General features: G+C 48.3%; 11 protein-coding genes across 11 annotated transcripts; 6 read left to right on the forward strand and 5 right to left on the reverse strand.

The window, feature by feature from the left end:
* On the reverse strand, positions 1–727 carry SERLADRAFT_465125 (uncharacterized protein; the record flags this gene model as incomplete). Its single annotated transcript, XM_007317313.1, has 3 exons — positions 1–328; positions 398–525; positions 607–727. One exon carries the CDS (start codon positions 303–305, stop codon positions 108–110), a length of 198 nt encoding a protein of 65 aa, XP_007317375.1.
* Positions 728–777: 50 nt separating this feature from the next.
* On the reverse strand, positions 778–945 carry SERLADRAFT_368665 (uncharacterized protein; the record flags this gene model as incomplete). The annotated part of the gene is made up of 1 exon (XM_007317314.1): positions 778–945. The coding sequence occupies one exon, from the start codon at positions 943–945 to the stop codon at positions 778–780; it is 168 nt and encodes a 55-aa protein (XP_007317376.1).
* Positions 946–2,029: 1,084 nt separating this feature from the next.
* SERLADRAFT_448251 (uncharacterized protein) lies at positions 2,030–4,378 on the forward strand (the record flags this gene model as incomplete). The annotated part of the gene is made up of 4 exons (XM_007317315.1): positions 2,030–2,382; positions 2,476–2,895; positions 2,990–3,032; positions 3,104–4,378. 4 exons carry the CDS (start codon positions 2,030–2,032, stop codon positions 3,785–3,787), a joined length of 1,500 nt encoding a protein of 499 aa, XP_007317377.1.
* A 2,341-nt stretch (positions 4,379–6,719) lies between these two features.
* On the reverse strand, positions 6,720–7,837 carry SERLADRAFT_465131 (uncharacterized protein; the record flags this gene model as incomplete). The annotated part of the gene is made up of 4 exons (XM_007317316.1): positions 6,720–7,006; positions 7,070–7,161; positions 7,227–7,552; positions 7,627–7,837. The coding sequence occupies 3 exons, from the start codon at positions 7,762–7,764 to the stop codon at positions 7,095–7,097; spliced, it is 531 nt and encodes a 176-aa protein (XP_007317378.1).
* Positions 7,838–8,692: 855 nt separating this feature from the next.
* On the forward strand, positions 8,693–9,562 carry SERLADRAFT_465133 (uncharacterized protein; the record flags this gene model as incomplete). The annotated part of the gene is made up of 3 exons (XM_007317317.1): positions 8,693–8,968; positions 9,028–9,103; positions 9,167–9,562. The coding sequence occupies 3 exons, from the start codon at positions 8,747–8,749 to the stop codon at positions 9,301–9,303; spliced, it is 435 nt and encodes a 144-aa protein (XP_007317379.1).
* A 795-nt stretch (positions 9,563–10,357) lies between these two features.
* On the forward strand, positions 10,358–10,806 carry SERLADRAFT_465134 (uncharacterized protein; the record flags this gene model as incomplete). The annotated part of the gene is made up of 1 exon (XM_007317318.1): positions 10,358–10,806. A coding segment is annotated over one exon (336 nt), but the record flags the coding sequence as incomplete, so codon positions are not given.
* A 281-nt stretch (positions 10,807–11,087) lies between these two features.
* Positions 11,088–12,804, forward strand: SERLADRAFT_361038 (uncharacterized protein; the record flags this gene model as incomplete). The annotated part of the gene is made up of 7 exons (XM_007317319.1): positions 11,088–11,362; positions 11,418–11,574; positions 11,624–11,883; positions 11,941–12,183; positions 12,257–12,501; positions 12,554–12,687; positions 12,745–12,804. Coding segments are annotated over 7 exons (1,374 nt in total), but the record flags the coding sequence as incomplete, so codon positions are not given.
* Positions 12,805–13,753: 949 nt separating this feature from the next.
* SERLADRAFT_386883 (uncharacterized protein) lies at positions 13,754–14,309 on the forward strand (the record flags this gene model as incomplete). The annotated part of the gene is made up of 1 exon (XM_007317320.1): positions 13,754–14,309. One exon carries the CDS (start codon positions 13,789–13,791, stop codon positions 14,050–14,052), a length of 264 nt encoding a protein of 87 aa, XP_007317382.1.
* Positions 14,310–14,338: 29 nt separating this feature from the next.
* SERLADRAFT_465137 (uncharacterized protein) lies at positions 14,339–15,571 on the reverse strand (the record flags this gene model as incomplete). The annotated part of the gene is made up of 6 exons (XM_007317321.1): positions 14,339–14,707; positions 14,759–14,906; positions 14,968–15,078; positions 15,135–15,213; positions 15,270–15,377; positions 15,428–15,571. 6 exons carry the CDS (start codon positions 15,472–15,474, stop codon positions 14,394–14,396), a joined length of 807 nt encoding a protein of 268 aa, XP_007317383.1.
* Positions 15,572–15,655: 84 nt separating this feature from the next.
* On the forward strand, positions 15,656–18,202 carry SERLADRAFT_465142 (uncharacterized protein; the record flags this gene model as incomplete). Its single annotated transcript, XM_007317322.1, has 12 exons — positions 15,656–15,806; positions 15,877–16,352; positions 16,409–16,597; positions 16,659–16,800; positions 16,854–16,933; positions 16,990–17,096; positions 17,147–17,201; positions 17,257–17,397; positions 17,450–17,521; positions 17,581–17,668; positions 17,721–17,971; positions 18,024–18,202. The coding sequence occupies 12 exons, from the start codon at positions 15,668–15,670 to the stop codon at positions 18,108–18,110; spliced, it is 1,827 nt and encodes a 608-aa protein (XP_007317384.1).
* Positions 18,203–18,487: 285 nt separating this feature from the next.
* Positions 18,488–18,955, reverse strand: SERLADRAFT_465147 (uncharacterized protein; the record flags this gene model as incomplete). The annotated part of the gene is made up of 2 exons (XM_007317323.1): positions 18,488–18,861; positions 18,927–18,955. One exon carries the CDS (start codon positions 18,800–18,802, stop codon positions 18,563–18,565), a length of 240 nt encoding a protein of 79 aa, XP_007317385.1.
* Positions 18,956–24,753: the final 5,798 nt, after the last annotated feature.

Genomic DNA, 24,753 nt, shown 5'->3' on the forward strand with positions numbered 1-24,753 from the left:
ATCGTCTCTCGCCTTTTCCGCAAGGTACCTTTTGACATTTCGATCAAACTCTTCAAGTGACCGTCATAGACGCCATCCTTTTCTCTACATCCTTTACGCGACCAACCTTATCGCCCCACCCTCCTCTCTCTCCCGCATGTGCTCCCGCTATTTACAGCCGTCTGCGGCTTCTCCCGTCCCATATCTAATCTTAATAATCCCGCCCTCTTCACACCCCTCCCTTCTCCTCTCCCTCCATCCGCACGTGCTCCATTCCCTCGTGACGTTCTCGTTACCATTTCTATTTTATTCGTTTTTATCCACATACACCTCCATCTCGTACCACTTTGTTAGCCTCATATCTTCTCTGCCTCATCTTCCTCTACCTCACCATCAACCGCCTCTCTTCATTAAACAGCCACAGGGACTTTCTATCATGCTCCCTCGGAGCCCGCGCACAGATCAATAAACACAAGCGATCACGACTGCGACCTCATTCAGAGCCTATACACACTGACACACAAATCAATCCCAATCCAACCTGCTCTGCCAATTAAGGACACAGATCCAATCAGCTCGATAGAATAGAATAGAATACAAAATCTCAATAAGAATGTTTGAACCTACCGTCCTTGGCAACCAATTAGGTTTCTCGAAACACGTTCGCTAACGGTGGAAATCGTTGGTAACAAACAAGTGCTGTCCTGTGGTGTCTGTTCAGGGTGGGAAAAAAAAAAAAAGAAAAAAAAAAAAGGAACGAGGTCGGTGATCTAAAGACGATCAGTGACAAAACCCAAGCTAGCGTTTCGAGCCATTAATGCTGGCTGAATGATCACCGATCATCTCACTCAGAATCGTCCGATGGATGCCAACGATGGGGAGGGGCATCAATGGATTATCCTGCATGAGGGCCCAACGTGTACCGCTCGAAGGAACGGTCGCATTTGCGACGTGATGTTTTTGCATTCGCGTCCTCCGCGGCCGAGTTCAGTCCAGTCGAAAAGCATGCCTGACAAACACAGATGGCAGATGTAGATGCAATCCAAGGACTTTGAAGGCGTCGATGTCAGCATGGATCTTGATCTCCCATTTGATAGATTGTGACGTCCATACTCTGCTTTGATCGCAGTACAGCCATGCCTGCGCAGTTCGAATACCTTGTCAGCGCCTCTAAAAAGGGGAGGGGGCCGCCGACTTCAGCACCCACTTTTTAGGAGAATGACATGTCACAAAGTGTCAACACTGGACATGACGGACATGGAAGAAGTATTAAGCAGGGGGGCTGACTACGTGATGGGCGAGTGTATGCGACGGGCGCTCTTGACTGGTGTACTGGTTCGTTAACCTGATCGGGGCGTTTGAGCCGTCGTTGCGGTGTGGTTGGGCGGGTCAGAAAGGGACATTGTCGCGGCGATTCATTTTGCGAGCACAGACATGGAGACAGGGGCTATTATGTTTGCATATTCCACGGTTATTCAGCGTCTTTGTCTTGCGCCAGTGCGGTGATCCAAAGCCGTAATCCCCCCCGGGGATGTGTTTACTGGGAAATGATGGGTCCTGCCTAAGCGCGTACTAAGAAAGGCAACGGGGTGACTCAAGTGAGCGTCCAGTCGAACGGTGCTTTCGAAGCTCAAACTGGGCTTACATATGTGTATTTCAGAGAGAGGGTGGTCAAGACGCTGAGCAGGACGTGGATGACGACGTGGAGAGGAGAGAGAGAGGACGAACGTATGGACCTGCCGTATGGGGAAGTGAGCCGGAGTGCGCGTGACGGGGATCTAATTAGGGCCGCGCGGGCATGTCATATTATTGCCTTGCGGCGGTCGTCAGCGGCAGCGAGCCTCCTCGTGAACCCTCATCGTTGATACCAGCAGCGTACACCCAGCGCTGGCCGTCCCACCCCACCCACTCTGCAAACCGAATTACACCTGAAAGACTCTTTCCAAGAGTTTTTTTCTCTCTCTCTGTGTGTGTGTGTTTTTTTTGTCTTGAATAAAAAAAAGACATCAAACGTCCTGCTCATCGACGTCCCGGCTGGATACGAGTCGTCATGTCAGGATCTGTATACCGCCTCGAGACCCCCCGCCCCCGACCCCCGCCCCCGACCCTGCGTTTCCACAGCCCCTCCAAATCGCCCTCAGCGCTGAGCCACCCCATCCGCGATACACAAACGCTCCTTTATGATCTCCCCGCCTCCTCTGTGATATCCCCCCCGACGAGTCCTCCAACGAAACGGGGCGTGGTGTCCCCCACGTCTCCTTCATTTCCAGGCGGCAGGGCGCGAGGAAGGAGGAATGGACGTCCTGGGCCTACCCCGCCCCCATCCGCACGTCATCGTTCCGTAACCCCCTTAGGCGTATCGAGAAGCGATCTCGAAAAGTTCACAGAACACTGTCGTGCATGGTATTTGTCTTTCTCACCCCCCACCGCCCTCTTTAGGGTGTGTAACGATCTCGCAGACGTCGGTTGCTCATGGTTCTTTTTTGGTCATTGCAGGTATTATAACCAGGACGATGCCTCGGGCCGGCACATGACCCAGACACTCGCCAACCTCCCTCCAGCTCAATGTGCGCCCTACTCGCGATTACAAGCCTCCATCCGCTCCGCCTACCACGCCAGCGTCAATGCCCGCCGCCACGCTGAATTCCAAGCGCACCTCACCGCCACGCTGCCGGGTGGCTCGCTCATGCCTCATTCACGTGCGGATCCGAGGGGGCTGGTGGCGCGGAAGGAGAGGTTGGAGCGGTTGGATAGGTTTGTGAGGAGCTGGTGTACGATGGGGATGCCGGGGACGACACCTTTTTTCGAGGCTTTGTGGGCGATCATGAGGCTGCAAGTGGTCCCGGAGCATCTCGGAGGGGCGGGAGGAAATCGCATACGATGGGAACTGGATGATGCTGTGTTCAAAGAGGCAGCGTAAGTCGATTCTTACCCTCGTTTCACCGCCGTTCCATCAAGTCTATCACAAATGCTCACTTTTTTTTTTCCCTTCTTTTTTTCCACGCATCAGTGGAAAAAATTTCATGCTGGAAGCTATTGATGTTCTCAAAGGAGTCAGTCTTTTAAAGTTTCGTTTTGGTATTTACATTTTGCTGAACAAAAACAATGGTCCTTCTTTACTCAGGTCCTCGCCTTCGAAGAAGTTCCATCCTCTAAAGGCGGGTCTTCTTCAATCGGTGCATATCCGACCTCCCCTGCCATACACTCACGCTCCCGTTCGCAACCCCTGCCAGCGAATGATAATGAGCCTGGTCAGAAAGCCTCGCCCATTTCCATGGCTACCCACGGAAAACGTGCTCGAGCCCCCAGTGACCCATTTTTAGACACCCCTCCCGCCCTCTCACACTCCCTCCCCTCAGCGTCTTCTCAATCCTCCGGCGTCACCATATCTCAGCTCTCGTCTTCTTCGGTGTCTGAAGGTGTAGAGCACTGTATGAGCCCTACTACCCCACACGAAGCTGACGAAGATATTGAAGTGCTGGCCCCGCTTCGTTCCGAGTTCGCGATGGAAGAATCCGAAGAAGAATACCTGCGTATCTGGACTTCGGCGGATCTTCCCAACCCCGAATACCTTTCACTGATCACTGTCTTTCCTTCCTTTATCACGCGGAGACCTTTACCCCGTTTTCCTGTTACCCCTAGCGCTCGTGCGGCAGACATTGAGGAAGGGGAGGATGAGAGGGGGGAAGGCAAAGAAATACGTTTCGGAACTGGGAGTATGTGGATCAGTTCAAAACAACGTGGCGATGACTGGAGAGGAGACTGGTGGACGAGATTCATCCTTTGGTGGCGAAGATTGTTCTGCTAGTCGGTTGTTTCCAGCATTTGTAACCCCCTTCTGTCTCGATACCTGTTCACTTTTTTACCACTACATACTGAACATATGTACTGTCTTTTTGTCTATCGTCATTCCTTTTCTTCTTCTTGCATATGCCTCACTGCCACATCTTATGTATTGCTCGTAACGTAAAGGCTCGAGACCGCCATTCGGACATTCATTATTTTTTTTACCCTGCCTGTTCGTGCTACCTAACACGATACCAAACGTACGCTCTTCGATTCTCCCGTTTACCCTTTCAACCTTGACTATTTTTCACTCCTCGGCTTTTCTCGTCTGAGCGTCAGCTTTTGGATCTTATCATTTCTGAATCTGCACCTCTCCCATTTGAGAAAAGTCTCGAGAACCGTGTCAGCTTTCGACGGTGTTTTACGTCCCGTCTGTTGGAATCGTCGCAGATGCTATAACCTATCTTTGAAATTCGCCCTGCACCATGTGTCAGTGGACTAACGTGGATGGACCAGGACATGCAGGCTGAGAGCACGCAACGCCGGATGTTTCGAGCCCGAGTAACCTATCGTCAGATTGGATATACTACCATACGACAAACGACGGCCGTGCAAACATTATGTATCAGATAATCTATCATATTCTCAGAGTCGAGTGTTTTTGACAGCTTTTTCATTTCCGGGCTGTCAACGTCGGTTTTTTTGCGAGGCCAAAAGGGTGATCTCGGGTGCGTTGGCGGTAAGTGCTTTATCTACCTACGACGGATTCTCAACTATAACTATAACCTTGCTGTGTAAACTCTTTTGGTAGGGTGGTTCTTGTATACAGTCCTTTTTTTTTCGTTCCCCACAGGTTTACACGCTTTTGACACGGGTGTTGGCATAGTCGTCTAGTTGCCGGCATCATACCATGCGGTTCATCGACGTTTTCAAAGGTCGCTGTCACTTCATCGATATTCGCTGTGTCTCGTCTAGTCTGCGCAGCTCAAGAGGAGACGCTATGGCCACGGACCGGTCGGGTCTAGCAACACCTTCACTCGTCGTTATCTGAGCACTCGATGGTGAATTACGACAGCCGTGTGCAACCCCCCCCACTGGCCCACAATAGCAGTACGTTACAGTTCCTGATTGTGCCATTTCTGCAAAGAGACTGAAATGTCGTGACGATGGCTTCTGTGTCAAGCCGTTTGGCTGACCCGATACGGTTCACACCTCTTGCGGGTTTTTGTACCCTGCATTTTTTTTTGGTGGGCAGGGTCGTTATCGCTTTTTTTTAATTTTATTTATAAATAAACCTGTGGGTATGCAATCCAGTTCCGGTGCCTTTCGATCGAGCCTCGTTGAGCCACAAAAGTTTCTTCCACGTGAACATTGCCATGCTTTGGGAACCCATATTCTTTCCGAGCCAGTTCAAAGTTATATGCGAAACGGGGGGGGAGGGTATCAAGAGTTTCTATAAACATCCGCACTCGGTGAGCGCCCTCAATAATTTGTGTTTTAAATCGGGCCCACTGGGATTTTTGCAAACTGCATTGGGGGTGTTAGCGCATTCCTCACTCAGTTGGGGGGTTTTTTTTAATGATGCGGTTAATCCGACTGACTTCTTTGATTTCATTGATGGTTCCGCACGGTTTTTTTTCTCTCATAGGGCCGTCATCGCCTTTGTGCTGGACCCCAACGTCCATTCTGTGCTTCGGTCATCGCAGTCTTTACAAGTCATCTGGGAACAATCGAAGGCTGAACGGTTATTTCATGGCTGGTCTCTATTGCACTTCTGGGAAAAAAAGAGCATGGTGCGGCCGGTGCTTTATGTCCTCGTGAGCAGCTATACATATACATACTTTCTGATGATGCTGACGCCTTATTCTGGTGGATGGTGGCAGTTCGCTGGCTTATTTCCTGATATGACATACACGAGTGTTCTGCCTCCCCACGTGGTTGTCTTGCCAAGAAGCGATGGGGCATGAATACAATGAATACCATGCAGATGCCGTCAAGAACATAACGCGGTAGTCGTGCTGAAATCTATTGAGATCGTCCTCGGACGGACACAAGGTTCAACGATTGGCTATATCGTTAAGCAGGGCTTCCTCGCCACTTGTACCCTGGACCTTTCGTCCCCATTGTTATCGGAAGAATATTTCTGCTATTCGGCGGCGAAAGGACGCTCAGATTACGTCGAGCTGCTCTTGGGACGAGCTTAAAATTCTACCCCATTATCCAATGATCATCTACCGTGACTTGTGTGTGTGTGCTTCCCATGGCCCCAGCTGCTTGATATTTCAAGCACGCTTTTGAATTCAAGTTCAAGTAAGGGATTCGCCACTGACACCGGACTGTGAAAAAAAGGGCGTTATCTCCATCTGAACGTTAGATTGATGTGTTATGATTTGCGGTAGACGACTGCTTTATCGACCACTCAATCACCCGGCTGGCACGAGCGCGGATCTGGGTCGGTGCTCGACATAGCCTATCGAAGGGAACGACATATGTTCGCGGCCGCCGAGCTTCGTGCTTCTCTCCCCATCCTGTAAAATGTAAATATACCTCTTAATCTGTTGTGCCTCTATTAATCAACATTATTGTCATTGCATCCTTGCTGTTTCTCGTTCGGATTGTTTCAGGAACTGGACTTTTGACGGTGACGTTAGTATCGCGAGGGAGAAAGGGTACTGCCTGTTGTTTCTGAGAATGGCAGCGACGATATCTATGGGGAGACCCTTTCGTGATGTGCGATACGTGGCAAACCGCTGGTATCACCAGGCAAATATACCTCAGTGCTACTACATCCTCCAGCTCACGAGATGATGGCGGAGATAGAGAGCTTTTGGTCATGAGCGTGGTGTGAATGCACAAATCAGATATCCATGCTAGTGGAGTGGAGCTCGGGGATTATTTGAGGTTTACAGTATTTTAACTACTAACGTTACAGTCGTATCATTAACTTTGTCTACAGTGTATCATAGAAAGGTGAACTTCATTAGTGAGTACAAGTACGAAACGGCCCTATTAGAGCTTGCGCGTTTAGCTACATACATTGTTCGAGGTATCTCTAACACTGCAATTACACGGTCCAATCACAACACAAGACGAGAAATGGAATGTCAAATGTAAATGGCATCTCTATCGCCCCTGCTCCAATACCCCACACACAAGGGGTTATTCCTCCGCAAAGATTTGCTTAGTGAATATCCCATTATTTCACCGAGGATAGATAATGGTGAGCACGGGACAACGCTAGCTGCGTGCAAAGGTTTATGCTTTCAGTCAACCCATTCAAGAAATATCGGTGATATCTACGTACATCGCATCAAAATCGATGCGCATATTTATAACGCGCGGCGCGCGTTCAGAGCTCCAATGGCCTCCTCACGAATACGGATGGTATCTCTCAATCTGAAAAAAGAACGGAGGCAGTAAGCTTAATGGCCCGCCCGGGAAAAGCGGACGAAGAGACTTGCTTCTCTTTCTCATCATAGGACTTTGCTATTTGTTGGTCTTTAGCCTCTAATAACACCTTGAGCCGGGTGATCTCTTGAGATTGCAGGTCGATTTTCTTCTGCAACTGCTTGATTTCCCCTTGCTGATTAGCTATGGTCTTCAGCTTGACCTGCTCACTTCGGTGGTTCGCTCGAAGAAGCCTCTCCATCGTTTCAGCTCGGGGTATCAAAGCTTTGATGCTGGCTATCAGGGTATCCTGTGTTAGGTCGGTGTTGCCGGGGGCATTCGTGTCTTGTGACTGCGACGAAGGTCGAAGAGCATCACTTCGATCGCGGAAAGTATTATCCTACGGCAAAATCAATGGTAACATTCAGTTTACTGCTCAGCATAACAGCCGCCGAACCGAGATCCATCACTGACCGCGTTCTTATTTGCCATGGACTGCGAACTGCCAAGTCCGTTCCCAGTGTGTCTCGTAATTGGTTCGCTGGAGCTAAACCTGGCTTGAGCACTATTTCCACCTTGTCGCTGAGACGACATCGGAGGTGTTAACAACATGGCGTTTCCACCCTCGTCGTTACCGATGACCACTTCTTCATCTTCCGACACCCTACGTTTCTTCACAACTCTTCCCTCCTCGACAAACATGGGTAATTCATGGTCAGACAAGGACAGGCCAGAGCCGCTCGAGTCCTGCGTGGGCGGAAATGCATCATCCCAACCCATATCCAAGTCGGACGACTGGGACGGCACCTGAGTTTGTTGACTAGAGGGAAGTCCAGAACCAGAGGCGAAACTCGCATTAATGTCGGATGAACGATTCTGCCAGTTATGTCGGGGCGCTTGTTGACCCGGCGTCATGCGTGACCTTGTCTGCGAGCCCAGGCCAACTTGTGTGTCTGCTAAGGTCGAGGATGAAGAAAAGGGGCTGGGGAGAGGGGATGGAGATGGACTTCTTTTCATGGGGTTCTTTTTGCTCGGAGAGCGAATGATGCTGGTTCTCAGCGGCTGTGAAGAACTTGGTGTTGAGTTGGCATGTAGTGTTGAGATATCATAACCCCCGTAGTCGATTTCATCATTCCAGTCTTGTTTTTCAGCGTCATCAGCAATGCAGCATTATAGGAAATGTAGAACGCACGAAAAAACCCGCAGCGTTTTGGCCTATTGCAAGAGTAGAATTGTCTGATAGCACATAAGATATACTAGTTGAGAGCAAAAAAGACTTGAAGCTCACCTTTCTGGGTTTGTTTCAGTGCGACTGGTCTTGAGGAAGACCTCATCTCCGTGACGACAGTGTACTTTGCCGTCGCTGTCTGCGATGTCCGCAAAACGGGTTATTCTATTGTGAGAAGACATGGTAAGATAGATTAGAAGATAGATAGACTAGAGGTAGATCGTGTGGAGGAAAGAGGGAAATGTAATCAGTAAAGGGTAGAGGGGCATCGACCATAAGCGGGAGTATATTCGAGTAACAAGTTATTGTGGCGACACCCCCTTGCCATCTAACTTCACTGCCAAGTTGAGGTCCTCCTATACAGCCATGGCAGAACCATCGCGGCCTACTATCAGTGTTCAGACAAAGTACATTCCAGCGTCTGATCCCTCTTTGCCTGCTTTAGCTTTGCGCACAACTGTTCTCGTGGATTCTTACATGCTCTGGATTGGCACCACTGAAGGATCACCTGAAGATGCGCAGACAGCGCCTTTACAAGGGACTCTTGCCAGAGACTGGGCTTGTGCTATGCCCGCTCCCAATGGCTCTGTGAGTGATTATATTTCGCTTCTGACTTCATTTTGATACGTTCCTGAGATGTGAATTAGCCGTCGTTGGGACCTGCGACATCTCTGTTTCGTTCATCTAGTTCTGACATTGCACTGTCGATGGCACAGCGTCTAGGTGACCTCTGATCTATATATTCTGTCCGTGACATTACTGACTGCATAACGACAACGACGACAGCCCGGCGATTCGGGAAACAAATATTTTTATCGGTTGATATACCATCGAGCTTTCTGTCAATGGGGCAAGGACGGCTACTTCTCGACGCAGAGAAGGGGATTGTTGAAACGCTGAAGGCTGTGGAGTCGATATCTTGATAGATGGCAGGTTTGGAGCGAATGGCACGGTAAAGAGCACGACATCAGGACCAAGCACCTGTATGCGATGCATATGGGGGTTTCTGTAAGCCTTCGTGGATCATTTCCAACCACATGATGGGTGAAGAATAGATGCGGAGCTCATTGGCAACCGGGTTTGTTCTCCGCTCGATGTAAAACCTTGACTGGAGAGAGGGCGATGTCTCAGATGAATAGAGCGAGCTCCTAAGATGATAATAGATTAGCTGATGCATAAGAGCATGAACGTTGTATGATATACGAAAGCTGCGATCCCAGGCCAGGAAATGAGAAATAGATAGCAGCTATTCTAAAAGTGTGCGGCGAGGATCGATTGCCGACCCTTAATCCCGTAGAGCGTGTGTCATTTCACGGCTTTCGCCACTTGGCACTACGTTTGGCTGCTGGGGGAGCTTTCCCTTTTCTTTTTCCATCCCTGAGCTGCGACGACGACAAGCACATCAGGCCCTGTTCATCGCTCACAACGACGACGACGACAAACAGGCGGCGGCGACGAGTGCTGCCTTCTCGACCAACCAATTTTAATAAGAGCATGTCGGAACCCGAACTGGCATACATGACCGGTACAAACGAAGACTTTGATCTCCCTCGCTGGCAAACCCAGGCCCACCTTGAACCCCTCTCGTCCTCAGCACAGGCTGCCCAGGCTGCTGCTCAGGCCTCTTATCTTTATCCAGCACCACCCCCTCCACCCCCGCCCCAGGCTCTGGCCGCGTCTTCTGCGCAGCGCTTACCCCCCATTCAACATCAATCGTCTCCTGGCTCCTCTCGTCAGCCCCGTATATCCCAGCTGCTCGAACAGGATCAGCAATCCGCTATAAGCCCCCCCTCTTATCTCTCCACCAACCACAGCCAGCTCGCAAGGAGCGCGTCATTGGGCGGTGGTGGGGCTAGTGGCGCAAATTCTGCTTCTAGGGCCCGCCGTCACCATCAGCCAGAAGATCTAGAGGGCGCCTTCAACGTCGACACCCAGAATGTCTCCAGCTCAAGGCAGATGAATTCCTCCCAATCTCAGCAGCCATCTTCTTTTTACCCACCCAGCGTCGCATTCCATCATTCTCAGTCTCTCTCAGGTGCTTCTAACAACAGCAATACAGCATCGCCCACTGCCGATGCCTACTCAGATATGTACTACACTGGCTCGGCTAACCAGCCCAAGAGGTCTCAGACCCATCATGACTCGAATTCTACATCGCGCGCAGGTCGATCGCCTTTGCGTGGCGGCAGCACCACAGGAACCTTGCTGGACTCCTACTCGCAGCAATCCCAATACTCGCCTACAACCGCAGCCTCTTCTTATCCATATGGAGGCACTTCTGATCCTCAGAGGATCCTTCCTTCTTCAGCTTACCATTCGCACTCTCGCACTCATTCCCAGGTCAAAGCAGAAACATCCACTCCACCAATGCCAGTAGCGTCACCGTACACTCCTCAAAACGCATTACAGCCGCCTTCTGCCTATCCCTCTTATGTGATGGACTCCGCTAGTCCACAGCCTTTATCGCATCAAAATCAAACTCATCTGTCTGCTCAACCGCCCCCTCGGCAGAACTCCGCCTCAACTCCTAACACTCCCCTTTCTTACCCTCATTCCCACAGTCCGGCATCTCCGTACTACGGACAGGAGCAAGCAATGGTGGTGGACGCACCCCCCCAGCGACGACGTGCATCTGGCTTCAGAAGAGTGCGTGATCCTCGCGATCTTCGCCCATACGTCAATACCCAACCTCCTGGAAGGCGCATGGATGCCAGTGGGGTCTACTTATCAGTATGTTTTCTTTTGCACTGCTCTGTACCCATTAATTAATGGCTGCTATTTTCAGCCTCTCAGGCAACTTACAACTAATATCTTGGATACATACCACATTTGCAACCCGCAATTCAGATATGAGTCAACCCACAACCCGCGTCGGGTGCTCACAAAGCCAAGCAAGCCTTCTCACAATGACGGATATGACAACGAGGATTACGATTATATCCTTTACGTCAATGATTGGTTAGGAACTGAAGACGGTCACAAGTATGTCAATCCAGTTCCTGTGGCACAATTGTTATGGGTTTTGACCACTTTATAGCCGTTACCTCATTCTAGACATCCTTGGCCAGGGGACGTTCGGGCAAGTGGTAAAATGTCAGAACATGAAAACCCACGAGATTGTGGCAGTGAAGGTTGTCAAGAACAAGCCCGCGTACTTTAATCAAAGTATGATGGAAGTTACTATTCTTGAGCTGGTATGTCAATAGTTGCTGTATTGTTAATTCTGATCTCAAGATCCTGTAGTTAAACAACCAATGTGACCCTCACGACGAACACCACATTCTTCGACTTCGGGATTCGTTCATACACCGGAACCATCTTTGCCTTGTATTCGAGTTGCTGTCCTCTAATCTTTACGAACTCATCAAGCAAAACCAATTCCAAGGCCTTAGCACGCAACTTGTTAAAGTATTCACAGCACAGCTCCTTGACGCTTTGACTGTTCTGAAAGAAGCACGCCTGATTCACTGTGACCTTAAACCCGAGAATATTCTTCTCAAATCGTACGTGATTCGTACCATGGTATTGCATCGATTACTAACATTTGTATTGATATCTAGCCTGCAATCACCGCAGATCAAAGTTATCGATTTTGGTTCAGCATGCCACGAGCGCCAAACGGTGTATACGTATATCCAGTCTAGATTCTATCGTTCACCAGAAGTCATACTCGGCATTCCGTACACTGCTTCCATTGACATGTGGTCTTTGGGATGCATCGCAGTGGAGCTGTTCCTCGGGCTGCCATTATTCCCGGGAACCAGCGAGTATAATCAAATTACCCGAATTGTAGAGATGCTTGGGTAGGTTACTTCGTTTCCTGCATCACCATATCGGCATACTGCGATCAAACGTTGAGATCAATTGTTTTTCTAGAATGCCTCCAACGTACATGCTGGACATGGGGAAACAAACCAAGCAATTCTTTGATTCTTACGTTGATGTGTACGGCCAGAAAAAATATCGACTCAAGAGCTTGGAGCAATACTCCCGTGAACATGGCACAAATGAGCAGCCTGGAAAGCAGTACTTTAAAGCTACCACGCTGCCTGAAATTATCAACACAGCTCCAATGCCGACGTTCAAATCGTCGTCTCGCCAGGGACATGAAATGGAGAAAGGTATTTCCAGTGAATTTTGGTTTGCTGCAGGTAGCTCATCTCTTTTCTACAGAACTCAACAATCGGGCTTCTTTCATCGATTTCTGTCAGGGTTTACTCAACCTGAACCCCATAGAGAGGTGGTCTCCGCAGCAAGCGAGGATGCACCCATTCATCACCGGAGAAAACTTTACCAAGCCCTTCTCGGTACGACATTCTGGAATATACTACTCTCTCAATTTCTTACGTACTCTATTTTTGCAGCCCAATAGTCAGAGCACTCCACAAATCTCATCGTCTTCATCCAGCTCCGGATCTGGATCAGACCCCAAGCGGCCCTATGGAGGCCTGCTACCATCCCAGCCGAAAGGTACAAGAGCCTATCAAGATGCAGCATCGTACAATCAGCATCTCGCCCAGCACCAGGCTTACACGGCCCAGGCACAGGCCGCAACTCAGGCCGCTAACAATGCATTCCGCAACCCGTACATGACCCAACAGGGCTCGCAGCCGACACCAACATCCTACTCTGGCTCTCAAGATGGTTCTGTGTCCACTTACACTACTCCGGGGCACCACAGTTATCCATCTGCGCCGAACCCAACCACGCAGCGAGGGTTGACAAATCAAACCTCAGCCGGGCAGCTAACCCTGAACCCTTCACAGTATCCATCAGGCACCGGGGCTCTGGCTGTTCCCTCCCACCTGGGTAATCCGAATCCTCCTTCCAACTCTTATTATCCAAGTGCACGGGCAAGGGCGAACACCATCAACCATCAGTTGGATGCTATTCCTCCCGCTCTTGCCCGCTTGCAACACATGAATCAGGATGTGATCGCCGGGCGGAATGCATTGACACCGGTTTTGAATAGAGATGATGCCATGCGCGAATGGGAAAGACGGCAAGCAGGAAAACCGAGCGCCGCTCAACCGTATCCTCAGTTGGAATATCTCCAACAGCAGGCAGAGTTAGCTGCCGCCTCTGGATTGACGGGATGGGCACAAGCTAACCCAGCTAATCGCTACCCTCCCCCGAGTTCCAAATTGGCGCTTTCATACCAACCGACGATCGTGGTCGATGATGAGCGCCGTGATGCGGTGATGTCGAATGTCCGCTCGGCTGCTAGGAGCGAAACGGCGAATGCTTTGTATAACTCCCCCGCTATGGTGACGAGCCCTCCGCAGAGTTATGCTGGTAGTACAGTGACATCGGGAAATAGATACCCTGCTGCTTATTCACAACAAACTCCTGCTTCGCCATTCGACTCATTGGATCGTCGAACTGATATAGGCTCGCTATACGTTCCGATGCAGCCTGATCAATATCAGTCATACACTAGTCCGGGAGCGTCATCCCATGCGCATGCTGCCCCGAGCTCAGCCGCGAGGCATGTAACCCAGCCCCAGCAACCAGCATCCTTCTATGGTGCGAGCGTTGCATCAGCCGTGCAGTCGGCTGCTGGTAATCAGCCACAGCGAAACCCATTCTCTGCAAACGAGGCCCCCCAACAAGGTCAGGTAAACACCAAAGAGGCTAGGAGGGTCAGCGGGATGGACGTTTGGTCCCGATGAACTATGGCACCCCAATTTTTTTTTTGCTGCTCAATACATTGTTGTTCTGGAATCCCTTTCTCAACCTTTAAGCCACTTTTTCATTCTTGCCAACACCATTTACAGCCATCTTTATGTGTCTCTGCTGCATTCAATTTCTGTTTTCTCATCTGATGACAGAGCTTAAATTTATCTTGAGGCTACGCCATACGTCCAAGCGAGTACTGTGTATCTTGTCGCAAATGTAGTCTCCTGGCAACAAAAGGATGTGTATATATCCGTTTCAACCACTCTGGCTTGGTTATATATCCAACTATAGAGGGAAACATTGATGTCGAAACGTTGGTAAGGTGGTCCTTGAATTACAAATTCCCAAATATTTCTTCAACTTCCCAAGCACCAGCCCAATATTTTACTTGACATTTGAGTCCTTCCACCTCCCCTTCTTTCGCAATGCGGCGTTCTAGGCCACGGAAACGTCTACAAAGAACCATATCTTGACTGGGAAGACGAAAAGAAGAAGAAGAAATTATCAGATCAAACACAGCAAGACTTAGGGGAAAGCGTTGCCTTCTTAATCGTAATACAGGGCAGAAGTCATTAGTTCCATCACCCACGTAGATGATGCGGTCAAAGCCAGGCTGATGTCTTTTCAGGAAGGCTTCCAGTTCCTCGCCTGAGGAGCATGTTCATATTATCAAACACAGGATCCGACACAATATCATACCTTTGCACATGTTGGGACTGCAGCCAACTTGGCAGGTGTGCTGTGGGCCGGCAGGGTCTACTCTTCTACGAAGTTTGAGAAGGCCTGACGGCTCAAAGTGGGCTGGATTTGTAACGATCTCTTCAAAGAGATCCTGGAGACCTTTAGACTGATGAATAAATGACAGCTTTAGACGATATTTCAAAAACGAGCATAAAATAGGCACAGACCTCGAGGATCGTGGATATGAAAACGGAGTTGGCATTTGATAGACAGAAGAATGTTGTTGTGGGATTCGAAGCTTCCTTGAGCTTTGTTACACCTCGAACCATTGCAGGGTGCTAGGGGTACGTGTAGATGAGTTTAAATGAAGAAACGGGTAAGGATAAAAACATACAAAGGGCATTATCTTGAGAGTGTGTTCTATCTGTTCTCTTGTCGCCCCGCGACCGTGAAGTTCTTCCAGCGACTGAGCACTTGTCATTGATACTATGAACGAGTGGCACAACAACTGGCTAGCATTAGCTCTTACATTAAGTCAGTCCACTGGATGTCATCCTTGAGAGTTTTCATTTTTCTGCGAATATCTGGCGCAAGGACTTCAAAAATCCATCGATCGGTATCCTGGTCAGCCATAGACCTGTGGCAAGATATCTTAGCAGAGCTCGGGTCTATATTTTTTGTGCTCACCAGTCAAAGTCAAAAACGACCAGTTGCCTTTCCACATTGGAGGCCATGTCCTTGTGCTGTGAATGCTGGTGTCGATGTGGTTTCTAGTGAAGCTTTTTCTTATTTTCATGAGGCATCATGATCGGATATGAATCTAACTCGGCCCTCGGTGACCGAAAAGAGCAAGGCTGCTGTGTTTGGAAATCCTGCGAGCAATTTTTGTAGTAAACGCGCGCATCCTCCCTCAGTGCGCCACCGAGCATGCCTACCAACGTGTGTACGGCCAAAGCTTCCTACAAGAAAGCTCCTGGTACACTCGAACTCACCGACACACATCTGCAATGGTCACAGGATGGAAAGAAGGTTCCTTCAGTGCGAGTTCCTTACCATGAGGCGACATGTAAGTCTCTGAGTAATTGCTGTGGCGATAGCTGCGGTGCCAACACTGCTGACGACTATATCACAAAAAGCCCTGTTCTGCAGTAAGGAGGGTGCTGCTCAGGTCAGGTTGAAACTAGGTCTTGTAAACGATGATAACGGTCATAATTTCACGTTCACTGCCCCTCAGGCGGTAGCATACTCCGAGCGCGAGACTTTCAAGAGAGAACTTACCAATATAATAAGTCGCAACCGTAGTACAGTCGATTCGATTGCGAACCCAGCAGCAGCCCCTCCCCCCATAGTCGCTGCTTCGTCAGCCTCTCCTTCAAAAGCTCCTACCCCTAGACCTCCTGTTGCTGTTGCATCTGCCTCGCGAGCATCCACTTCACGTGCCCCTTCAGTCTCTAGTGATCGTAGAACACCCATACTACCTGGAACAGATGCCGCCAGCGATTTCCGCCTTCGCAAGAAAGTCCTTATGGGCAACCCAGAACTCGCATCCCTGCATCGAGAGCTAGTCATGAGTGGTCAGATAACAGAAGCTGAATTTTGGGAGGGCAGAGAAGTACAGTGCCTTTGTCATGCACTAGCATCAAATTCTAACATACTTATGCATAAAAGCATCTTCTACTAGCTGAATCAGCTACTGAGAGTCAGAGAAAAGGACGTCCTGGTCAACTAGTAGACCCTCGTCCACAAACCGTAGAGGGTGGTGAAATCAAGATTGTCATTACCCCACAACTTGTACACGACATTTTTGAAGAGTTCCCCGTCGTAGCCAAGGCATACAACGACAATGTTCCAAATAAAGTATGCTGTTCATACCAACTATGCATATCTTACGATTTGTTAAGTCTTGTTGAAAATCAAGCTGTCCGAGGCGGATTTCTGGAAGCGCTATTTTCAATCCAAGCTGTTCAATGCCCACCGTGCATCTATTCGTTCGTCGGCTGCTCAGCACGTCGTTAAAGAAGACCCAATATTTGATAAGTATTTGGAAAAGGATGATGATGGTGTGTCCTAGTCATATAATATTTTTACTATTTAAATTTTATCTTTTTTTTAGAGTTGGAGCCTCGGCGTGCAAGGGACGAGGTTTCCGATCTGTTTATTAATCTTGGTGCCACGCTGGAGGACCATGGAGAGGTTATTACTCCCGTCTATAACCCCGTTGCACGCAAACTGATTCGAAATCTTTACAGACTGGTAACGAAAGGGACATCACTATGCAGCCGGGTAGACAGCGTGGTGCCCTTCCCCTCATTCGAAAATTCAACGAACATTCTGAGAGATTGTTAAACTCTGCATTGTAAGTATCAAAAATATTTCATGACCAACGGCTATAACCTTTTCCGATAGAGGTGACAAACCTCCAGCTAAGCGGCGACGTGTGAATGGAAATGATGGCGGAAACGTGTGTGCCTTTATAACACAAGAATTCAGTGGTTATCATGGTAATGCATTGTTAGGATGCTTATGGTCAACTAGACCTCGACGACTTGCATGATCCCGAGACGTCGGTTGGTATTATTTTGGAAATGCAAGATCGTCAGCGGTATTTCGAAGGCCAGATGGCAAGTGCAGCCGCTGTGGAAGATGCAAGGAAGAAGGTAAGGATTTGCTGTGACGCACTCGATCGTCTGTTGACACAACTATCGATAGGCCTTTGATGTTCGGCCAATATTTAAGGAAGCACGAGATAGTTTAGTGAGCTGGGAATATAATCTCAACCAGGCCAGTCTCTCCCTTCTGTTGTTATATGTCTTGCTCTCTGAAGCAGCTTACATGTTTAGCTTAAGCTTGAGCGTAAACCCGGCGATGCTGCCCTTCTCTCAATGACGCAAAACGTTGCTTCGCGATTAGATGTAAAATCCAAGAAGAGTCAAGATTTTCACTTTGTTTGTGTCGCTGGCGCCTAACCCTTATATTTCAGATGAAATGCCTCCTGACCTTTTCATACAACTAACGACGTGTCAAACCGCTGCCAATGAATTTTTACGTCAGTTCTGGTCTGCCATTTATCCTCCCTCGACGGAAACGCAGACGATAGCTCCCGCCACACCTGCACAGAAGGCAACAAAGGCCGCTAAAATGGCTGGCTATTTGGGTAAGACACACGAAAAAGTCGATGCTCTCGTCAGAACTGCACAGGTAGAAGGTGTAGACTCAATTCGCGTCCAGGTCGTGAGTTTGCTACCGTTCAGAATGTTTTTCTGTGGTTTAATGTATTCATCAGGCAATGAAGCCCATTCTTGACGCTGTGGACCATGCATTAGCTTTTTATCACACTAGAAGTGCAAAGCCCACAAAAGGGATTAATTAGGGTAGTTTTTATTATACAGTCTGTGTTACATATACAATTTGATAAGATGAGTACTTAAGTACACAAGGAATGGCACTTTTAATGCTGGTTTCGTATGGACTCTTTTACCATGACATTCCTGGTATCGTAGGTTACCAGGTCTCAATTCACAAGCTTTGTATGGAGGCTCACTATCGAGAGGATGGCCAGGCAGTGGTGGAAGTGCCTTGGGTACCGCCGTTGGCACTAGGGCACCCCCAGACAACGATGGCAAGGCCCAAGGTACCTATGGCACCGAAAGATCCCGAGCAACTCCGGTCTCACCCTGCAGGACATTCGAGCAGCAGTGTCAACAGTTGCAGTTCAAAATAATGAGCATTCAGAGGCAAGGGTTTTGAAAAAGCGAAGAGGGCATATTTATACAGATAGTGTGTATCTATATTACATGAAATACATAAATTATATCCCAAAAATCATGGTGCCGAAGTCAGCACAGACTCCTCGAAAGTGTCCATGTCCAAAGACTCATCTAACTCACCAGGAGCATCCAGACTAACTAGATCATATAGCTCGAGTTCCTCATTTAAACCTCGTAGCAAAAACCTCTCCTCTACCTGTATCCAAGCTGTATCCTCGAATTCGATCAGCTGAGAGATTGATACATGTATTTGTCCGAATGTCACAACCTCTGTAGTCTCCCCTAGGCATACCATTTAGGAGGAAGACAGTCGTTCCTGTAGAGAGTTCACGAAATGACTCAGCGGGGACAGAATCACTATCAATTGGAGAATTCTATGTATACAGGGAGAAGACGAACATACCTCAGCGGGGACAGAATTGCTGAGGTCCTGACTACGAGTACGGTCTGTATATATATATTTATGTAGAATACCAATAGAGAATGCCAGAGATGCGGAGTGCGAATAACAAGAGTCTAGGCAGTTGTCGAGTTGTCGTTTGGAACTCAACACACCCCCAACGACATAACAGGGAGAGGCCGGAAAGATGGCGCGTAAAAGAGAGACGGGGCAAAGCCTTGGTGAATATGTCGGCGACATTATCGTGTGTCGAAATCCAAGAGGGTAAAAAAAGGCCGGAGTCTATGTGTTCTCTAATGAAATGAAATTTGACGTCTATGTGTTTTGAGTGAGAATGATTCGAAGCTTCTTTTGAAAGTGAAATAGCTCCGGTATTGTCTATGTGAAGGGTAGTAGGTTTAATTAGAGGAAAAAGGAGAAATAAAAAGAAGGAATTAATCCAGAGTCCCTCTTGAACAGCGAGGGTGATGGCCATGTATTCGGCTTCTGTGGATGAGAGCGCATGTGTCGCCTGCTTTTTGGCAGCGTGTGCGACAACCCCCCCTGCAAAAAGCCAAATGAAACCTGATATGGATAGTTGATCCTCCGGTATGGTTGCCCAGTCAGCGTTGCAGTATCCGCAGAGTTGATTTTGTGAGGGATTGGGATTTCCCCCATAGGCCGAACGAAGATTGACGGAGCCGTTGAGGTAGTGAAGGACACATTTGCCTGCAGCGTAGTGACACAATTGGGGATTAACGTTGAACTGGGAGAGCCTGTGGACAGCGAACACTATGTTGGGCCTGGTGCAGAGGAGTTCTCCCACGAGCTTGCAATAGGCGTGATTGATGTCGGGGATTTCTTCGTATACATCAGTGGGGAAGCCAAATGGGTGAGATGGGTCCATGGGGATACCGATGGGATTGCAGTTTGTGAGGCCATACTCTGAAAGAAGAAAAATGATATAATCAGACTGATGGAGCCAAAGACAATGAGCGTCGCGATTGCGTTTGAATTGGATGCCGATGAATTTTGTGACGGGACCAAAGTCCTTGATGCCAAAACGTTCAGCGATGCGAGCTTTAACCATGTGTAGAAAAGCAACGTCGTTGGAGGCGCCGAGTCCATCATTGACATGCCAGCCAATGATGCAGATAACGGAACGACCTGTCGAGTCAGTTTTGCAATATAGGAAGACAGCGTGATCGACGGGACAATGCATGAAGTGAAGGGAAAACATGACACTTTTGACTTGGTCATACCATTCACAGGCGGACTGTTTTAATCCATAAATGGAGTTGTGCATGCGCCAAACCAGAGGAGCAGAGGACCCTTCGGCCCCTTCTTCAAACCCAATTGGGTGTCGCATGTAGATTTATTTTCTCACGCAGTTTGCCCCATAAGAAGGCCCGAGTCGCATCGGAAGTATCTAGTTCCCAGTTGTTAATGCAGGCGAGAGCGGCAATAATACATACAGAAGCAATTTTAACAACTGGGGCAAAGGTTTGCCCATAGTCAACACCGGGGATCTGAGTGAATCTGATACATACAGAAGCAATTTTAACAACTGGGGCAAAGGTTTGCCCATAGTCAACACTGGGGATCTGAGTGAATCTGTTACAAACTATGACTTTCACAGACTTTATTTCTTCTCTGAGTAGGTACTTACCATGACTCATTACTATCTCCCACACTATGTTACCTGTTATGGTTTCTCACCCGTCGTTGTTTGTTCAACACAAATGCCTACCCTAAAGTAGGACAGTATATATAGCCACTTGTATTGTAGTTACGTCTTCAATACAATGTACACTTCAACAGTACAACTTGGTATTCATACAGAAACCCCTCAGCTATTTCAGAATACGTCTCAAACCTGTAATCTACGGGCTTATCAGAAACCACGTCCCAAATCCAGAAACCCCGTTGTTACCAGGCTTGTACATCACAAGCATAACAAACCCAGAAACTCCTTTGTTACCAAGCTTGTACATCATCACAAGCGTAACAGAATCCCTGCGTGATGAGTTGAGCCTTGGAGACGGGCCTGCCCTTGAGATCCTCTTTGAATTTCAAGACCCAGCAGCAACCAACTGCCTTGTGATCCAGAGGCAAAGGAACAACACTGTAAATTTTCATGGATTTCATGGTGGCAAGTTCCTTTTCCATGGCACTGAGCCAAGTGGGACACAGAAGGGCCTCATGATAGTGACAAAACCGGATAAACTCGGTCTCTGCTGAAGCAGCCATTGTTCTCCATGGAGCATAGCCACCACTCCATGGAGTCACCATTGTTCTCCTAGGAGTCATTATACTGTAGCGAGTAGCACCTCCGACTATAAGTAGTAGGGGTTTAGTATAGGAATACCTCAGTTATTTCTATAGCCTCTTGGGCAGCGGCTGAGGTATGTTACATTACATTTATTAGAGATCACCTTAAACTAACATCAATTGTAGTTTCACATAGGTAAATAATAAAGTCGTTTCTATAGCCTCTCAGGCAGTGACTGAGTTTCACTTAGTTTTATTAGATAGGTTACTGGAGGCAAGCAAAGATTGTAGCTGGCTGCCAGGGGATTGCGCCGAGTGTTACTACAAATGGTGATGTGTGTGTATTTGGCTATGAGCAAAGAGGCAAGAGCATTGTCTGGAGTACCGTTGAGAGGTTCCTCAAGAAAAGGAGGAGGTGGGGCAGGATCCACAATGTGATTGGAAGAGAGATGAGAAAGATGGGCAAGTTTGGAGGCTGCAATAAAGGAATCAAAGTCAAGGCCGGCCTGAGTGCAAGTGCGGATACAAGTGGAACAGAAAGGAGTAGGAGGAGAATGAGGGACTAGAGGGGATGGAATTTGACGTGTGGCAAGAGGGGAAGAAGGAATGGAAGAGGGAGAAGAAGAAAAGTCATCATCAGAAGAGGAGGAAGTGGAGGAGGGGCATGAAAAAATACAAGATAAAGGGTTTTTGTTGAAGACAACACCACGGGAGTTGAAAAAAGTCCCCGACAAGATGTCGTGCAAGCAGTAAGCCTTCATGTCAAGTGGATATCCCATAAACAGGGTAACACAAGACTGAGCACCGAGTTTAGGACAAAGTTTGGGAGGAATGCGGGCGTAGCAGCGACTGCCAAAAATGTGGAGTTGGGAGACATCTGGTTTCTGACCGTGAACAGTCTCATGAGGAGTCTGACCAGGAAAAAGAGTGCATAACTTAGTGAGATTCCACAGGTAACAACAGACAGTAAGAGCAGCCTCCCCCCAGTACGTGGGGGGAAGGCCCCCACCTTTCAAGAGAGTGAGAAGACAACCTTTGACGGTCCACATAGCTTGCTGTTTTGCTGATGGGAGTATTCCTGCCAAAAGTTGGTGAACAATCCCACTGTCATGCAGGGCCTGTTGAAAAGCAGATCTAGTGAATTCCCCACCATTATCGGAGCACAGGATTTTGATGGAATGCCCCGTTTGCTTCTCAACAGGGGCACAAAAAGCTATCCACTCTGAGAGAGTCTTGCCCTTGGAACCAAGGAGGTAGAGCCAAAGCCAGTTGCTGTGGTCATCAAGAAAGATGAGGAAGTACAGCTTGCCATGTGGAGTGGCAACCGGGAAAGGACCACAAAGATTGGTATAAATTAGGTCAAGGAGGTGGGAAGCAGGGGGAGAAGGGGATGGTGGATGTGGTTGGCAGGGATGTTTGGCTAAGATGCAGGCTTCACAAGAGGAAAGTGGAGAGGAGGAGGAAACAACTGCGTCAGCAGAAAAATGAGGAAGGCGCAAGATGGCCGAACCACCAATGTGACCGAGTTGAGCATGCCATAAATTGTGTGTTTGGACAACATGCACAAAAGCAGTGATGTTGGTGGGGCTGGCACAAATGACATATGTGGAAGAGGGGGGGATAAAGTTGAGGTCCATGTAAAAGAGATTGTTAGACATGGGAATAGAGCCGAGAGTGGAAGAGCAATAGGAAAGGATGCAGTGACTGGGAGAACCCTGAAAGACGCAGGACCAGCCCTTGCTCAATAAATGACCCATGGGGACAAGGTTCATGAGAGCGCTGGGGGCATGAATGCAATCACAAAGGCGTAGTTGGTGCCAAGAGCCATTCAAAGTAAGAACAGCCAGGTAGTCACCACAACCAGCGGAGTTGAGGGTCCCTTGATTGGCGGTTTAAATGGAGATGGAGGGGTCGGCAGTGTAAGACCGGAAGATTGAGCAATCCATGATAAGAGTGAAAGTGGTGCTGGAGTCAAGAATAGTGGTGAAACAGCCCAAAGAAGGAAGGGGAGCATCAGTGAGGGCACAAGATAGGTCTCCAAAGTGCAACAGAAAGGCTGGGGAAGAAGTAACAGCCAATTGAGCAACAATGGGGGGCGGAACAACGGGGGGAGCTGGGAGAGGGGCAACCAGACATTCAAGCCAGGGGGCCTGACCCACCATGCCACCACCAGTTTAATAACAGTGGGACAGATCATGACTGTTGCAATGAGGATTTGAGGCACAGGCTGGGTTCAAGCAAGGGAGACCCAAGGGATTGTTTTTGTGTACATGGGAAGGGGGAAGGTGCAACTTGGAGGTCTGTGTGATCCTGGCATGAGCAAATTCTGGTACAGAATGGTGTTACGATAACACAATTTTTGGACCTTTCCTTCAATTTTCATTCTCTGCTTTAACCTTTTTACTATAGTTCACACTCCGTGCCATGCAGCACTTTCCTTTTCGTTCTAACTCCACTTTCTTGTGCAACACTGCTTTTATTCTTCTTTTAGACACAAGTCTCTCACGCAGTGGAGCTGGTCACATGGGCTGTGCCCTCTGACATCATCAGCCACTGCTTTTATCAACTGTACAGTACATAGGTACAAACACTCTGTATTAGTATAAATACCCCAATAGATTAAGGAGACTCCTCAGCAAGTCCTCCTATTGTTAACCAACAAACTCTCTGCAGCCTAAAGGGTAACCACTCCCCATTCACTACCTTCATTATTACAATCTCTATTGGACATTTAAAGACTACTCATTTCTTTTTACTCATTGGTTATACCATTGGACCAATGACTCATTTCCTTCACATACACTTCCGTTCCTCTCGCATTCACAGTACCTATTATAGTACTTAGTCCTCAACAGACAGACCTGCCCTAGATAGGACCTAACTGCTATCACCAATTCCTTTCCATTATAAATACCATGTAACAAGCAGTAGTATTCTCCAATACAATTCTACGCAGTTTACGCTTACAAAGCTAGACTCCTAAAATCAGACTTCTACTCAGAAGAAGACCAACTCTCGTTGGAAAACCTCCACTCAGAACTACGTTCTCGAACTTGTCTTCAGATAAGTCTCTTTATAAAACCTCGACAAACCCTCAGACTTTGTTAAGCACTTTGTGTGTAACATTTATAGTGTGTTCCTGTGTGCACCAGAGTAACTAACTCTTGGTTGTTACAAATGGTGGTACAATTGTTTACCTTGAGACGGGTGGTGTAACAACCAAGAGTGACTTACTCTGGCGCACACAGAAACACACTATAAAGAAGATGATGGGGGTGATTACCCCCTAGGCTGCAGTGAGACAGGAGGACTCACTGGGGAGTCTCCTGGATCTATTGGGGTATATATACTAATACAGAGTTGTTTGTACTTATGTACTATACAGTTGATAAAGATAGTGGCTGATGATGTCATGGGTCCTAGCCCGCATGACCAGCTCCACTGTGTGAGAGAGTTGTATCTAAAAATAAGAAGAAGGCAACGCGGCATGAGAAAGAGGAGTTTGAACAAAAGGGGAAGTGCCGCGTGGCACCCTGTGTGAAAGCTAAAGTACACAAGGTTAAAGCAGAGAATGAAAATGAAGGAAAGGTCTGAAA

This window comes from Serpula lacrymans, assembly GCF_000218685.1.
Source record: "Serpula lacrymans var. lacrymans S7.9 unplaced genomic scaffold SERLAscaffold_6, whole genome shotgun sequence".
In the NCBI taxonomy this organism is placed as follows: domain Eukaryota; kingdom Fungi; phylum Basidiomycota; class Agaricomycetes; order Boletales; family Serpulaceae; genus Serpula; species Serpula lacrymans.